We start from the raw sequence: 16,158 nt of genomic DNA on the forward strand, positions 1-16,158 counted from the left end.
AGACAAACTTCTCAACTTCTCTTATGGCTCTAGGTGATCATGTTTATGTAATGAACGGTGCTCTTGGGACAGACCTGTAAGTTATTCAAAAGCGCAGGTTCCCTTTTGGCACCAAAAGCTACAGCCGTGTTTCCAACAGGGTTTGGGCACAGCCACAGATAGCGTGTTTTTGAGCTTGTTTGGTAAGTCAGACAGCGGCAACCAGCAGCAGGTCAGGAAGGATGGGCTGGGGCAAGAGGTGTGTGTGTGAACGAAGCAGAGCGGTGCGGCTGTGAGGGAGCCGGGCTGTGAGGGAGCGGGGATGTGAGGGAGCGGGACTGTGAGGGAGCCCCGGAGGGAGCCGGGCTGTGAGGGAGCCGGGATGTGAGGGAGCCCCGGAGGGAGCCGGGCTGTGAGGGAGCCGGGATGTGAGGGAGCCGGGATGTGAGGGAGCCGGGATGTGAGGGAGCGGGACTGTGAGGGAGCGGGACTGTGAGGGAGCCGGGCTGTGAGGGAGCCGGGCTGTGGGGGAGCGGGGTGTGGGGGAGCGGGGTGTGCGGGAGCCGGGCAGCCGTGGGCGCGGCGGACCCCAGCTCCGCTCCCGCCGCCTCCCCCTGAGCGCGTCCGGAGAGGGCCGCCATGTACGCAGCGCCGAGCCCCTCCGCCTCACGTCTCGCCTCGCTGCCCGCCGGCCGCTTTATAAAGCAGGCGGAACTTCACTTTGTGCCTGCGAGCGTGGAGCGAAGGCGCGGCTCTGCCTGATGATGCGGCGGGCGGCGGAGCACCGCGCCGGCCCCGAGGAGCTGCGATGGGACAGGTGAGGAGCGAGCGGGCCGCTGTGATGGCAGCGTGCGGGATAGGGATCCTTGGGTGCTTGCGGGCTCCTCTGGAGTTAAGGGCAGCGAGCGGTGCGGGATGGAGCCCTCCAGCGCTCCTCTGAGGGCGGCAAGGCAGAGCGCAGCGAGCGGGACGGCTGGGAGGGTGGGACATACCGAGAAAATTCGTCTCTAACTTTGAAAAAGTGAGTATTTTGCTATAACATCAATTCACAGCATCCTTTGCTGTGTTCACACAGTGAAAATGTCTGTACGTTATAATAGTGTTTTGCCCCTTAGTTTTGTGGTTATTTCCATGCTTACCTGTAACAAAATGCTGTCACCTGGTAATTAGAGGTATAGAATGGTTTGAGCTGGGTGGGACCCTTAGGGGCTATCTAATCCAACTCCTCCGCAGTGAGGAGGGACGCCAGCATCCACATCAGTATGCTCACAGGACAGGAAGAAAGGGATACAGGACCAAGGGGAACAAAAAGTGCTAAAACTTTTAAGTTGCAGTGGCTTTTCCCACTGTGATGGCAGCAGGACCTCTGACAGGGGTCTGGGTTATCACCACTTTGTACTTGCCTGTCAGACCTTGAGACAGGACTGAGCACAGATCCACAGCGCTGCCTCACTATTCCCTGGAAACAAACCATCTTTGCCTTCAGAAATTGATTTTAATTCAGCCAGGTGCCTTGCACTGCTTCATCCCAGTCTCCAGGACAACTTGTCTCTTTAAAAACAAAATTAATTTCTCTGCAGAAAGAATAAGTGTTCCTGGAATGTGATTTGCACAAGAACATTAGAAATTTGTGAGTGTTCTGAAGGACCAGCTTATAATCTGTGAGGTCACACAGTTCCCCATTCCTTGAAGAGCTATCCCAGCACCAGGCTGGCTCCTGTGTCTCTCCTGACATCTCAGTCACACATGTAATTATTCCTGGCATCACAGCTACTGAGATTTAAGCACGTCTAATACCAATTTGTTTTATTTCAGGCTGTGATGAATTATCAACTGAGTGTGTTTTCTGTGGAGTCTTCTTGAACTGTGACTTTCACTTCAAGTGCCTGTAAGTACTGGGCTTTTTTGTTGGGTTGTTGTTGGGGTTGTTGTTGTTGCTGCTGCTTGGTTTTGTGTTTTTGTTTTTTAGGTGTGTTTCCATTCAGCCAATATCACTCTGGTCTTACAGAACTCTGTCTGCACTTCGTTCTCACAACAGCAGTTTTAGGATGACATGGCCCTCCTGTAAGGGATGACACACTCTCCTGTAATGGACAGATTCTACAGATGAAACAGCTTTCAAGAATGTATTCTGCATTATACTGTTCATTTACAGATGTGTAACTCTTTTGGTGTTGACAGGACAGGTTTGTGCAACATGTGCTGCATGTCTTGTGGTCACCTCTTCACCTGGTGGATGAGAGAAGGGCTGTTGATGTGGTGTACCTAGACTTCAGACTTATTCCCCTTTACAGCTGCCTTCAGAGGAGGGCTGTGAGGTGGGGATTGGCATCTTCTGGAAACAGTGATAGGATGAGAGATGATGGCCTGAAGCTGTGCCAGAGGAGGTTGGATATTAGGAAGAATTTCTTCTCCATAAGAGGGGTTAGGCACTGGAATGGGCAGCCCAGGGAAGTGGTGGAGGAGTTAAAGGAAAGGGTAGATGTGATTTAGTAGGTAGTACTGGTGATTTAGTAGGGATGTGATTTAGTAGGTAGTACTGGTGACAGGTGGACATTTGGGCTAGATGATCTTAGCAGTCATTTCCAACTTTAATGATTGTATGATCGTAGCAGCATGCAAGCACCTCATCATCTTCTCTTGCAGCTTTTTGTTACAGCTGTCTGTTCATAGTCTGAATGGGTGAATGAGGCTCAGTGCTTCTATCTGCTGCTAATCTCCATTTAATTAAGAGCGTAGAAGTTGCTTAGAAATTGAGCTTTAAGTGACCTTACCTTTGCTATGGCAAAGTGGGGTCTTCAAAGTAGAAAACCTGCTCCAAACTTAGAAACACTACTGGCTTAGGGTAGCCCTACTCTATCCTCACTTACATTCATAGTTCAGGGGAAATATATTCAGACAGCACCTTTAAGTGTTAACGTTTGGTCAGATAACAGACAGTCTCATTTTCTTGCTGACTGGCTCTGAGTAGCATTCTTCTCCCGTGCCTGTTATTTAATGTTCTTCTAACCAAACAAAATATTTCTGTAGATGAAAAGACTTCTGTTAGTGCTAGGTACCTTCACTTAAGTGCAGGGAAGCAGGCTGGTACCAAAAGATAAGTCTGAAAGAAATATAAAATCACTGGCGATTTATGGATATTCAGAAAATGAGGGGAGACTGTCAGAACTCCAGCACTTGTGCTATCTAAATGATGCTTCTATTTAACTTGTGTCCTGACACCTTGAATGCACCAGTTAATTGGACAGATTTTCTTTTAGTAACAGACTTAATGATAATCTTGAGTGTTTTACACCTCAAAAACAGATATTTCATAATAATGATCTGTGTGTCAATGAAAGCTGAGAGAGACAATACTGAACCATGAACCTTCACTGCCATGGAATGAACCCTCAAAGCAGTTTGAGTGCAATTAGTTTTAAAATATAGTTTTATCAAGTAAATTTTTTAAAGAACAAAATCCAATGAAAGAAACTGATAGTATCACAATGGCATCTCTGTTCTCACCAGTGACCAGCAGTGCAGTATTTGCTCCATGAGGACAAACAAGAAGTAAGCATGAAGCCCCTGCACTAACCCTTCTCATTGCAGCTGAAGAGCAGTGGCACATCACAGCTGAACAAAGGCACCTCGACCTATGGAAAGGCTGGAAATCTGAGGTAGGCATTTCACATGTATTTCAACTGACTTTTATATTGCTGTTTGCTGGACTTTTAGAACAAAATACTGATACTGTCTTTTGACTTTGGAGTTCAATGTAAAACACCAATTTTGAAGAAAAACAGAATGAAGTTGCTACTTCTCAGCTATTCACCAGAGCAGTACTAATACTCCCCATGGTAAGTAAGTCTGTACATTTCATTTGCAATTAAACTGATGTTTTTATTTCTCTAGGAATATATTGTAAATAAACAAATATGGTTTCATATCTGATCCTGTTTTGAAATCATATTGCTCTGCCAGTTGTTAAATACTGATTTTTCTTTGGTGTCTGAAAACTTTTCCCTAAACAAAAAGTAATTTAGAATCAAAGTCCATCTAGTCCAAAAGTTCTCCTTGTCCCACTGCTCAGCCTGTCCAGGTCTCTCTTGATGACTTCCTGCCCCTTGGGCATGTTGACTGCACCCCCCAGCTTGGTGTCATCAGCAAACTTGCTGAGAGTGCACTCGATGCTACTGTTATGTTCATTACGCTCCTATTTTTATTTTTCATATGAAACCTGTTGAATGCTTTTTTCTTTCAGAGCTGATGCTTTTTGCCCAGACAGTGGATTACTCTCAACTCCATGACAAGTGCAGCAGAGTTGGCATCACTTCTTTTGTGCAGTTTCACTCAGACCAGTGTGTCTTTCAAGCACCATAACTAAGGTAATGTTCTTATGCAAGTGTTACTACTTCACTTCTATGAAAGAGATAATGTTAGTCTTCCAGCTATTCTGAAGTTAATTCTTAGCTAAACAATGTGTGCTTGTGCTTTCCTTCTTTATTAAGACCCAGGAACCTGTTTTTTTTCCCTCACTAATTTGTAGATGTTTAGCACTGTCATTTGATAAGAGAAAACAGAAGTGGCCCAGGTATGCACAGGAACTTGGTGAAAACAAATGCTGCAGGGTTCATCTTGTTCTGGCTTTCAGTGGTTTGAATCAGGAGTGCTGCAACTGCTGCAGAGTCACTTGGGTTTAGTCAGTATAAAGCCATTACAGTGTGAAGAAAGAGAAAACAAAGTGACAGCCATTTTTCAAGTATCTGTAAGTGTTGTTTCAAAAAAAATAAATAAATAAAATGTGTTTCTGGAAGTCTAGGAGGTGTGAATATCTGGAATATCCTTTTTTCCCCCTCCTTTGTAGTCTTAAAAGTGTTGACAAATTTATAGGAGCAATTCAAACAGCTAATCTTTCTTCTCCCTCCCCCCCCCCCCCTTTTTTTTTTCCTTTTTGGCCTCCTTGCCTTCTTTGAGCACTGGGTGTTATTTTCTTCAGCTAGGAAGGTGTAAGTGAAAGACAAGTGCCATGAATCAGACCGTGGAGCTGCCAACAGAAGAGAACTCCCTAATCAGAGCTGTCTACCACAGTCGACTGCGCCTCACCAGGCTGTTGTTGGAAGGTGGTGCCTACATCAATGAAAGTAACAACAGAGGTGAGACCCCCTTAATGATTGCGTGTAGGACAAAACATGTGGACTCCCAGAGTGTCAGCAAGGCAAAGATGGTTAAATATCTATTGGAAAACAAGGCAGATCCAAACATCCAGGACAAATCTGGGAAGACAGCCTTGATGCATGCTTGTCTAGAAAAAGCGGGGCCTGAGGTGGTTTCTCTGCTACTGAAAAGTGGAGCTGACCCAAGCCTACAAGATCACTCTGAGTGCTCTGCGCTGGTGTATGCGATAAACTCAGAAGACAAAGAAACTCTGAAAGTTCTTCTCAATGCTTGTAGAGCGAGGGGAAAGGAGGTAATCATAATCACAACAGACAAGTCTCCATCAGGAAGGCAGACAACAAAGCAGTACTTAAACATGCCTCCTGCAGACCTTGAGGAATGCCATGCTCCAGATTCCTGCACGTCCCCATCTGAAATAGAACTGAAATCATCACCCCCACTTTCAGGCTCAAATGGAAATAAAAGGGCACTCTTCAGCTTTAAGGATCTGGATCATCCCAGAAGCACAGATCATTCTCAGCTGAGAAATTCCAGTTCATCAGACACAGGATCCAGGCTGGCACATTTGCAGCAACTGCAGTCTGAGCCTTGGGTAAAGAGCTCTCCTTCATTGCTTCACCAGAGTAAGGTTTCCTCTTTACATGCAGAGCTTCACAATACAACTCCAGAAGAAGAGCTCTCTTCTAAAGCCTTTGCCTTTTCAAAGAGGTTTGTTACCAGACACCAAAGTATTGACATAAAAGACAATGCTTATTTACTGAAAACTGCTGATCAAAATGGATCAAAGAAGTTACACGAGGAGATGAACTCTCAGACTTGTTATAGCGAAGAGGAGCATTTTCCCAGTAGTTTCCCTGGGGGTGAGGATGAGAATTCTAGTTTGGGACAAATCAGCTTCATTTCAAATCTAAGCACTATTATCAAAAAAAGAAACTTAGGAGCAAATCATTACAGCTCTGATTCTCAGTTAATTACTACTCTACATCCCATTGCTGCAGAAGACAGTAAGTCAGTGATAGGAAAGAAGAAGATTGTTTCTCCATCTCACGCTTTGTTTCCAAGTTCTAGAGACTTACTGGAGAAAATACCTTCTGTTCCCATGAGCAGAAGAAATGAGACTTTTCTAGAAAGACGGGGTTCGGGAGCCTTACTGTTGGATAACGTTGCTCAGTCAAGACCAGGTTTTCTTCCACCACTGAATGTGAATCTGCAGCCCCCGATTCCAGCTATTAATTTCTTACATAAGGTTTCTGGGGTGGTTTCTTACGGGCAAAAACACTTAATACCAGCAGCACCTGCTTCCCTTAGCGAGACCAAAAGCACAAAAATGCTACTAAGGAGGCAGTCACTGCAGACGGAGCAGATGAGGCAATTAGTGAATTTCTGACAAGAGACTGAAGGGTTATAAAATGTTTACAATGTGTACAGACTTGATGCTCTACCAAACTGTAATGATTCGCTTTTGAAAAGACAGCAGGTCTGTGATGTAGGGCTCTCAGCCTCAGATTGAATTAAATAGCTTAGGTACTACATCAAAAGATAGACTTAACTGTCTAATTAATTAATTACATGATGCCGCTTTCGACAGGCTGAGGAATATTTATGATATAATCCTCATAATTTCAGCTTTAGCACTGAAGCCTTACCCACATCACGCATAATCTATGAAGGATTTAGGTGCTGTAGTTCTCATTTCTAGGTCGCAAGCTTTCCCCAAACACTACCTTGTTTGAGAAACAGAAAAGTTGTAAAAATGGGATTTGGGAACTTGGAAGATTGAACTGTGATGCTGGACAGTAGAATTCTCTGATATCCACACACTCCAGACATGAGCCTGTGCTTGAAGAGCTGCGCAGTGGTGGGTGCCAGCAGGCAACATCCTCTGGCTTCAGTGGTTTTACTGCATGTAAACAGACAATACACAGACTGCAGATGAAAACAGATGTTACACAGCTATGCTGTATGTATAGCTTCACTTGGGAAATTCCAGATGAAGACTGGGAATCTGCTCAATGTGCCCACTGGGAGTCGGCATGGTACACAGACCCCAGAGTGCTGCAGCTGGGCATGCAGCATGTCACAGCAGTCCAGCATTGAGCCATGAGGCCAGCAGAATGCCTGAGTCGTGCTGTCACTTGTTAACATGAAATGACCAAACTCTGCTTTGCAGCATCAGGTAACCACATCCATCAACTTGGGCTTCTCAGGCTGCCTGCTGGAGTTTGCTGATCAAAACAAGGATGGGTGGGGGATGTAAGAGCTCTGTCAGAATGGGGCTCTGTTACTTTCTGCAGCTTCAGCCTCTCAAACACCAGGAGGTCTCCAGAACACATGGGATCTTGTGCTTCCCATACCTGTGTTTCTTCTCCAGACAAGATACAGTTGGTGGAAGATATTGCACACCCTTCCTTGCCTGTGAGCAAGCATGAGCTCTGTCCTGCTCTCAGATACACACACAATTAAAATAAAATAAAAATCCAACAATGGGGATATTCATTTGTGAGCTGGAAGACCTGGGGATATTCATTTGTGAGCTGGAAGACCTCATCTTGCCTAATTTGAAGCAAAGGCATGAGTTTGTTACAGGTCAGAGACATGCTTTGCCTCTGAGGTAAATCTATATTTTTAACTGTGTCTATCAAAGATGTATTTTTCCTTCCTGTTCGGTATTTTGTGGTTCCAAACATCTATCCTGTATTCTGTAGGTGCTTGATTTATGCCATCAAATCTAACATTTAATAACTAACTTGTCTTCTAAAGATTGAGATGTATTTAACGTGCTCTCTTTTGCCAATATTTACCAAAAACAAACCAACAAAGAAGCCATCCGTACTGGTGTCTGTATAACCTGACTCTCCGTATACTGGAATGAGGTGTGGATGTTCTCTGCCTTCTTTTGGTTTCTGTCAAAATTCGCTCTGCGCTGTTGCCTAATGAGTAACTGTGATGTTGCTTAGTCCTGCCCTTCCTATAAGACAATTCCAAGCAGATGATAAATGTACAATCATCTCTGTAAATACCTTTTCATGTAAAGAATACAAAAATGTCTTGAAGTTCATAACACATATTTATTGAAGATGGAAACGTTTGACACACGGAAAGGAAATCAGCATGGCTTACATCCCTACTCAGCACCACTGTACAAAACGTGTATCCAGAACTAAAGATTTAAATCTTAAAATGACTTTTTGACACTCAAAGTCTTTCCAAACTCTGCATTATAGAGAACCTGTGAAAATTCTGCTCTCTGTCCAAACTCCTACAGGTAACCAGAATGAGGAAGGGAGCAAACCTGTCCTGCTATAGCCAGAAGTAATTCTTCCATAAAAAGAAACATAGGCCTTGAAAGTTGCATTGCTCACAGCTCTGCTAACCCGGGATGTGTAGCACCTTGGTGCAGCGGCCAGCACAGTATGCTTACAACATGTTTTTTTGTGCTCTATATGGAAACTGAACTCAAGTCTATTCATTTCATGATGAATATAATATTGGAAGTTAAAAATGTCTTTAATGCAAATGCTTTGTGTTATAAGATGGAGGAAAATGCCCAGTGTCTTGAGAGATCTTTCTGCCATGTTGCCAATATTTTGTGCCTAATTTTGATGCAGAAATAATGTGAAAAGTTAATGTTTATTGTTGCATCAGTGTTAAAAGTGACCTTAAAAGGAAAAACAATTCAGCTGTATTTTCTTGCTGTTGTTACAACGCATAAATAAAAGTTGTTGTGTTTTTCCCTGCAGACAACATGGAAATAGACACATCCTTTTATTCACTGTTTAGGAGATGCTGAATCACTGCCAAAGGTACTCGCTGCTAAGAGTTCCTCAGGCTGTCTCTGTACTGGAAAACTGGAACAGTTAATTAAATTTAATCAAAGAGAGCTGAATTTGTACACAGTAATGTGTGAGAGAGACTCTCTCAGTAGCTTATTTTAGTTCCATTCAAGTGAAGATACAGCTCTGCTGTTTTTGAAACATTAATCCCATCTGTTCTCGTTATCCTTAGGCAAGGAGTGGAAAACAGACCTGATTTATAATGTTAAATTCCACCCCACAAGCACAGCACCGCTTGTTCACAATGTTGTCCATGTAAAAGGAGCAAGGGTCGCTAACATTGGTCACATGAATCAAACTAACTATAATCATACTCTCCTAAGAGGACGATTTTCTTTTCACTTTGGAATTACAATCCATATCTGTGGGGAGGAATACTTCCCCCAGAATATTTCACAGCATCTTTCTGCAAAGTGTTTTTTTTCTCAACAAAGTTCCAAGTTCTGCTGTTGCTGCAGTGCCTTCGCAGAGATCAGTGCCAATATAAGTGCATCTTGAGAAAACCTGGGTTTTCTCTGCAGAGTGTACTGGTACAAAATGCCAATTTTTATGACTAATAGCTCTGATAAATGTCCCAGCTATTAATACTTTCTAAGCCTTACGCTCCTTCAGAGAAACTGACCTTGTTTAAAAATATACATCCTGTATTGCTCCTGTTGTTCAGAGAAGGGCACCTGTTATCTAAGATAGGTGTCTCCTTGGACAACATTCTGAGGGGGAGCACAGGCATCCTATGAATATCCACACGACCCTGAGCACCTGCATGAAGTCAAAACCACTGTTTCAAGCTTAACCACTGGGATCTGTGGCTCCATCCAGCACCACAATGTATTTCTAATACTAATGCAGAGGTTTTATTCCACATGGGAAAATAAAACACGTGACTTTGTGTTCAGCTGGGGCCAGATGCTATTCAGAGATCGCATACAGCCCAAGTAATTCCCAAGTGCCCGCTGATGCACTGTGATTAATTCCGGGTTTGTTTGGTTTTTGGGGTTTTTTTCCCCTGAAGGGATGAACTATCAGTTGAGCACAATCACGCTGCCAGATGCCACCAGTTGCAGCTTTCCTTCTCAACAAGCTGTTTTTATGTTTCAACAGCATCAGGTGTGACAGTCAGGCAGCTGAGGCAGTGGCTGTGGCAGAACACCATGAAAGTAACTTCATCCCACTGTATTGCAAAGACGTGCTGAAACTCAACCACCAAAGCTCTGCAGGAAGGCAAAGAAGGAAAGTCTGACACAACACCCCAGCTTGGGTTTTATTAAGGAGACCTTACATTTGTACATTGGTCCCTACAAGGCTTGTGTATAAAACTCTGGGCAAAACCATCATTGAATGCAGCAAGCTAACACACAGATACAAACATCATGGAGATATTGCAGCAACAACAGACAAACTAAAGCAGGAGAGGGTCCAAGAAGGATCTATCTACCACAGTTATAGCAAGTTCAGAAGTAGTTAATGCTGCTTCTTCCACTGTTGTAGCAAAGTGTGCAAGCACAGTTAACAGACACTGATGCTATAAAGAACAGAGATTAAATCTGTTCAGCTCTGAACAAGTGGGTGCAAGCACCTGAACAACACCTGCCCCATCAAACTTGACCCTTTGGTCATTACTGCTGTCCATTGTAAGAAATCAAGATGGAAGAGAGGCAAACAATTCCAAAGGTAAAATAACGAAGCCTTTTCTTGCAGGTGACAAACATGGTTACAATGAGTTGTTTTTTGTTGGTTTTGTTTTGTTATATTGTTCAACTTCTGGCAGTTTCTGAAATGGCGCTCTGAGTTACACAGGTGTACAACCCGCAGTGCAGGACGTAAATCACAGTAGTGTGTGATTTTTGCTGTAAGCAGTGATTACTGTAAAAGTACTTAATTCTTGGGGCCCCGAGCTTTTAAAGAGCCTGCAGCAGAACGTTTTACATAGCTTGTGTCAATACCATGGAGTCTACGTTTAACACCTCATAATCAGAATCTCCTACTGATGAGGAGTGAGAAAATTATCCCTCATGATAGCACATGAGGATGAGCTACAAAATAATCCCTCTGAGGAACTGCATAGTGCCATACATACTACAGTCTCAACTGCTGTCCTCCTGTATGAAACGTGAATGATTTTCCTTGACAGACACTGAATGGTTCTTGACTGGCTCACACAAAAGCTGTTGGTAGCAAATTACCTCAGTCTACAACTAGCAACCAAGGCTGTTCCCCTTTTATCTACCTGCAGGAAACAAGTGCTAAATGCCACTGGGAGAATGACAGAGAACATGCATGTGACAAGTAACAATACTGACCTGTTAAAGAGGCACTGCGTTTCTGTTAGGGGAATGTTTTATGGCAATTATACAAGAACTACGTCAGTGACCATGGCTGTGTTCTGTACACTCCATTTGGGAAGGAAAAAACACTTCCCTTTCTCATTCAAAGAAACCAAGTATTATAAATGAGGTCATACCTTGTGGGCTTCATATTTAACATCCTATTCCTATAGCTTTTTTAAACTCAGAATTCTGTGGTTCTGAGATGTCATAATAAACCCTACTTTTATCAAAGTTTTCACGGATGAAAAGCAAGTCGTCTACGGAATACACATCCTGTTTGCCTGTCCAAACAGTGAGGCTGTACCTATTAAAAAAGAGTGACAAATATTAATTTAATGGATATTAAACAGAGAAAAAAAAAAACAACCAAAACATCGCATTATTAGGCTTCTAAAATAGTTAGAACTGTGGTTTCTTAACGTTAGGAATGTAATTACTTACCATTTTATTTCCTTTAGACTTCTAAGTTAAGCAACCAAGAATTAGGAGGTAGGAGAACTGCGTGTCCCTGTCTTCCCTTCCCCTTTATGTTCATGCCAATCACCTTCCTCCACCCCAATGATTTTGAGTTTACGTAAAAAGCAATTACTGAAAATATTACTCCAAAGCTCAAACAGCACAAGTTTGCAGGTGGGGCACGAAGAATGCTTGGTACATATTACCTTGAGAATACGACTGCAGCCCAAGAACAAGGGAGGAAATGGCAGTGCATATGAAGCAGGTTTTCATCTTCTTTTGTTATATGTAAATACATTTTTATGACGTTGTTTGTAAGAACATTTGATAAAAGCAGCATTAGGAAATTACTGAATGTTCTTCAAGTACCAAAGCAAAGTCCCTCAGAAAGTTAGTAAACTTCTGTGGTAGTTCTGGCTGGGGTAGAATTAATGTTTTCCACAGCAGCTCAGTATGCTGAAATGTTTTGGATCTGACAACACACCCCATGTTTGTGCAGCTGCTGAACAGTGCTGACAAAGCACTAAGGCCGATAGGCTGGGAATGGGCACAAAGCTGTGACAGAACACAGGCAGAAGGGTTAACCCACAGCGACCAGAGCACCAAAGGGATTCAGTATCATGCAATACTGTGCTCAGCAATTGAAACCCTGGAGGAGCACGGAGGATGTCTGTCATGATGTCTGTTCCAATTCAGAACCAACCCTGGATGCTTTTAGGACAATTATACAGAATACAAGGAATATATAAATTGTGGAATATATAACATGTAAGTAGCAAATAATTGCAAATTGCAGTGTTGAACTGGTTGGACAAATTAACTTTACTAGTCTTATAAAATGGTTGTAATGGAGCTGGATTACAAAACCTATACAAAATTAGTTACCTAAAATAAGTAATACTGAAGGAGGTGAGCGCTTTATTACTAAGAAATATGTGACTTTACAATAAAGACTGCTAAAAATGAAGTCCCACAAACTTACCGATCTGACTGGTCTATTAACCAGCGCAGCTCAGACACTGACTGCCGCACTAACACTGCCCGTACAGGGAATGTGACAGGCTGAGAGAGTGCACTGCAGATCTGAGCCATTTCTTTCACCATTGCCCAGCTGTAGCCTACAAAAAAGACCATTTGATTTAAAATATTTCTTCACAAATACAGCCTCTACCAAAGGGAAGGGAAGGGAAGGGGAGGGGAGGGGAGGGGAGGGGAGGGGAGGGGAGGGGAGGGGAGGGGAGGGGAGGGGAGGGGAGGGGAGGGGAGGGGAGGGGAGGGGAGGGGAGGGGAGGGGAGGGGAGGGGAGGGGAGGGGAGGGGAGGGGAGGGGAGGGGAGGGGAGGGGAGGGGAGGGGAGGGGAGGGGAGGGAGGGGAGGCAAGGGGGAAAGGGGGAAAGGGGAAAGGGGAAAGGGGGAAGGGGGAAGGAGAAAGGGGAAAGGGGAAAGGGGAAAGGGGAAAGGGGAAAAGGATTACATTCCCTCTCTTTACCTTCATTGTGCTGCTCAGGGTGCCAGCCAGTTGTCCATCCCAATGATAAGGTTACATCCGGGAAAAACGAGGTGACGGCATCAAGGAATCCCTTTGCATCCACAACAGCGTTGATCCCATTGGGTCCCGGGAGGATGTCTGCGTTGAGCCAAACAGGTCTCTCCAAACACGGCTTCACAAGCTGGAGCAGCTCCAAGGAGGGCTGTACGGCATCAAGGCTGTACCAGCAACACGTGGGCAAGGTGAGACCCCCTACCCAGAGTGAGACGGGAAGCACTCAGCACACATGTAGCCCCGTCAGTGGGCATGGAGGGGCTGGGCTTATGGTTGGACTAGATGATCTCAGTGCTCTTTTCCAACCTTAACGAATCTGGGGTTGTCATTCTAATGCAACCTATAACCTTGTGTTAACTGTGCTGTGCTCCATGCGGCCATTCCGTGATGATTCTATGTATCTTGTCTATCCTAACAAAACTTCCAAAACTGCTGTGTTGTGGGAGAAGAGAAAGAAGGGAAGGGAAGGGAAGGGAAGGGAAGGGAAGGGAAGGGAAGGGAAGGGAAGGGAAGGGAAGGGAAGGGAAGGGAAGGGAAGGGAAGGGAAGGGAAGGGAAGGGAAGGGAAGGGAAGGGAAGGGAAGGGAAGGGAAGGGAAGGGAAGGGAAGGGAAGGGAAGGGAAGGGAAGGGAAGAGAGAAGAGAAGAGAAGAGAAGAGAAGAGAAGAGAAGAGAAGAGAAGAGAAGAGAAGAGAAGAGAAGAGAAGAGAAGAGAAGAGAAGAGAAGAGAAGAGAAGAGAAGAGAAGAGAAGAGAAGAGAAGAATAATCGGGGAACAGAATGAATGTCAAAAAAATCCGTGATTGATTTCTCACAGCGAATTAATGAACGTTCCATATAACATTTAGGGACTTAAAATCACTGTGAGTAGAGCTGTGCTTTCCTTACTAACAGGACAGACCTGTGTTCTCCTGCAGTCCTCCCCACCGCTCTGTAAGGCTCGTTCTGTACCAGGCCGTTCCCAGTGCTGGCCCAGGATGAGGTCAGAAGAACCGTGTCAGGATGTGCAGACGGCAGTGGGAACAGCAGCCAGCTGTGCCTCCAGCTGCCCACACTCACTGCCAGCAGTGCTTTTGTGTTGCTGAGAGAACTGCCTATCAGTAGGATTCCACTCAGTGCTTTCAGTCAGCAAAAAACTGCCTCATTTGGTTCATGGTCTTTTTACTTGTTTATTTATTTATTTACTTTCAATAGAAAAGCCAGTAATGGCTCGATTTAACATCATGGGTTTAAGTATTTCTAACACGCTCTTTAGCCAGAACGTTTCGCTTGTTCCCAGAACTAACAGGCAGCTGACTGTCAGAGCCGCCCAAATGCCTTCATTGCTTTGATGAATAACTACACAATAATGTAAAGAGCACAAAAACAAAGCATCACCTCTTGAGAGCACAACAAACAAACCCAGACAGCTCTCTCATAACTGTGCAGCACTGAGGAAATTCAAATGTATTGTTGGCTCCACTTTCAAAGCTTTTTCGAAACCATTGTGGCTTCTTTGAAGTGCAGCTCCGAAGCCCTTTTGCAGAATGCATTAATTCTAGCAGGAGGTGTGATTACGTGATCAATCACCCTCACAGGGTAGAAATACGTAAAGTATTTCTTCTTAAGCACTGTTAAGGTAATCTTCAAAACTTCAGCAACAGTAACCAAAGAATGAGAATCCAAAAGAACATCAGATCACACAGACCTGGCGATTACATCACGCAGAACAACTGGTACGAATGGATTTTATAGCCACCAAGCAACTACTGCACCTCTATAGCCTACCTAGGCAGTGGCAGAGCTCTTTTTCCTGACAGCACAACTTTGCTCAGTTGCAGCTCAGTAACGAGTTCACTGAGTGTGAAATAATTATGTGTGGTTCAAAGCATTTAAAGCTTTTATTCTTTTAATGTATTCAGTATAACCAACTAGGACTCCCTAGGTTTACTGTCCAGTAAGGAATGCATAAACTCTGAAGTGCACGGTAAGAAAAAGGTTAGTTTAGCCACCACCAGAAGATAGTGTTACCTATAGAACTGTTAACTGCTAGGAATGTAAAGCATATGCAAATGCTTTGCCTCAAAATACCTCTTGAAATCCAGCTTGATGCCCTTATCTGTGCCGACCATCTCCTCCAGCCACTCCTGCAGCGTGATGTCGCTGTCTGTGTCAGGAGGATGGGCCATGATCGGCTCTCCACCTCCTCCCGTGCCACCACGAAGGAGGACATCTGCTTCTACCATGTGAACGGCACCTGGTATTTGGAAAACGAGCGCTGAAACAGAGCGAATCCACTACAATTCCAGTGCCTGCTTCAACACAACTGCAGGGAAACCTCCCACACCAAACGGTGCTGGTTTACTTCACGAGTGTCAGAGTACGAGCAGCTGCCTGCCATGCAACCAAGACACGCTGTGAGCTACTGCAGTCACTGGGACCTTTAGGAATCAGTGGCCAATGGAAACCTGAGCTCTGAGTGTGCTATTTGGACACGGAACCACACGTTCCCCCTGCAGCCCCCCTCCATGCTCGCAGCACTGACAGCTCCGTGCCCCAACCCTCTCGCAGTGCTGGCGGTGGCACCATCCCTCCCACAGCCCTACACGCACGGCTCTACGTGTAGGTGGAGCCGCCCCAGCTGAGCGCTCGGCCTCCGTCCGGCCAGCACTTACTGCGGGCGGCCTGCCGGGCCCGGTGCCGGCTGTTCGCTGCGTGCCACCACCGGATCTCCGCCGCGTCCCTGCCCGCCCGCCGCCCGGCCTGCACCAACTGATCCACCGCCGCCTCGCTCCGCGCTGCCCCGCTCTGCTCAGCCGCCATGGCCGCGGCCCGGGCCCGCCCCGAGAGGCGGAGGCTCCCGGCCGTGGCGGAGGTAGCGGGACAGC

The 16,158-nt window shown here is 45.1% G+C and overlaps 2 protein-coding genes across 11 annotated transcripts; one reads left to right on the forward strand and one right to left on the reverse strand.

Annotated features, from left to right (window-relative positions):
- Nucleotides 1–120: 120 nt before the first annotated feature.
- Nucleotides 121–8,880, forward strand: ANKRD34B (ankyrin repeat domain 34B). 9 transcript variants are annotated; one of them, XM_015849779.3, is made up of 7 exons: nucleotides 665–796; nucleotides 1,795–1,867; nucleotides 1,949–2,165; nucleotides 3,490–3,638; nucleotides 3,731–3,818; nucleotides 4,223–4,346; nucleotides 4,958–8,880. In XM_015849779.3, the coding sequence occupies exon 7, from the start codon at nucleotides 4,988–4,990 to the stop codon at nucleotides 6,521–6,523; it is 1,536 nt and encodes a 511-aa protein (XP_015705265.1). In that variant the 5' UTR covers nucleotides 665–796; nucleotides 1,795–1,867; nucleotides 1,949–2,165; nucleotides 3,490–3,638; nucleotides 3,731–3,818; nucleotides 4,223–4,346; nucleotides 4,958–4,987; the 3' UTR covers nucleotides 6,524–8,880. The 9 variants fall into 9 exon arrangements, with proteins under 9 accessions (XP_032297307.1, XP_015705263.1, XP_015705266.1 ...); XM_032441416.2 differs by lacking the exons at nucleotides 665–796; nucleotides 1,949–2,165 and adding an exon at nucleotides 121–182 and having other exon boundaries at nucleotides 3,571–3,638; XM_015849777.3 differs by lacking the exon at nucleotides 1,949–2,165 and having other exon boundaries at nucleotides 583–796.
- FAM151B (family with sequence similarity 151 member B) lies at nucleotides 8,185–16,115 on the reverse strand. Of its 2 annotated transcripts, none has more exons than XM_085529695.1 (5): nucleotides 15,946–16,115; nucleotides 15,362–15,527; nucleotides 13,241–13,458; nucleotides 12,735–12,870; nucleotides 8,185–11,600 (listed from the first exon to the last, which is right to left on the reverse strand). In XM_085529695.1, the coding sequence occupies exons 1-5, from the start codon at nucleotides 16,091–16,093 to the stop codon at nucleotides 11,447–11,449; spliced, it is 822 nt and encodes a 273-aa protein (XP_085385821.1). In that variant the 5' UTR covers nucleotides 16,094–16,115; the 3' UTR covers nucleotides 8,185–11,446. The 2 variants fall into 2 exon arrangements, with proteins under 2 accessions (XP_085385821.1, XP_085385822.1); XM_085529696.1 differs by having other exon boundaries at nucleotides 13,241–13,492.
- Between the last annotated feature and the right edge of the window lie 43 nt (nucleotides 16,116–16,158).

This window comes from Coturnix japonica, chromosome Z (assembly GCF_054131305.1).
Source record: "Coturnix japonica strain WE chromosome Z, WE-NBRP24, whole genome shotgun sequence".
NCBI classification, from domain to species: domain Eukaryota; kingdom Metazoa; phylum Chordata; class Aves; order Galliformes; family Phasianidae; genus Coturnix; species Coturnix japonica.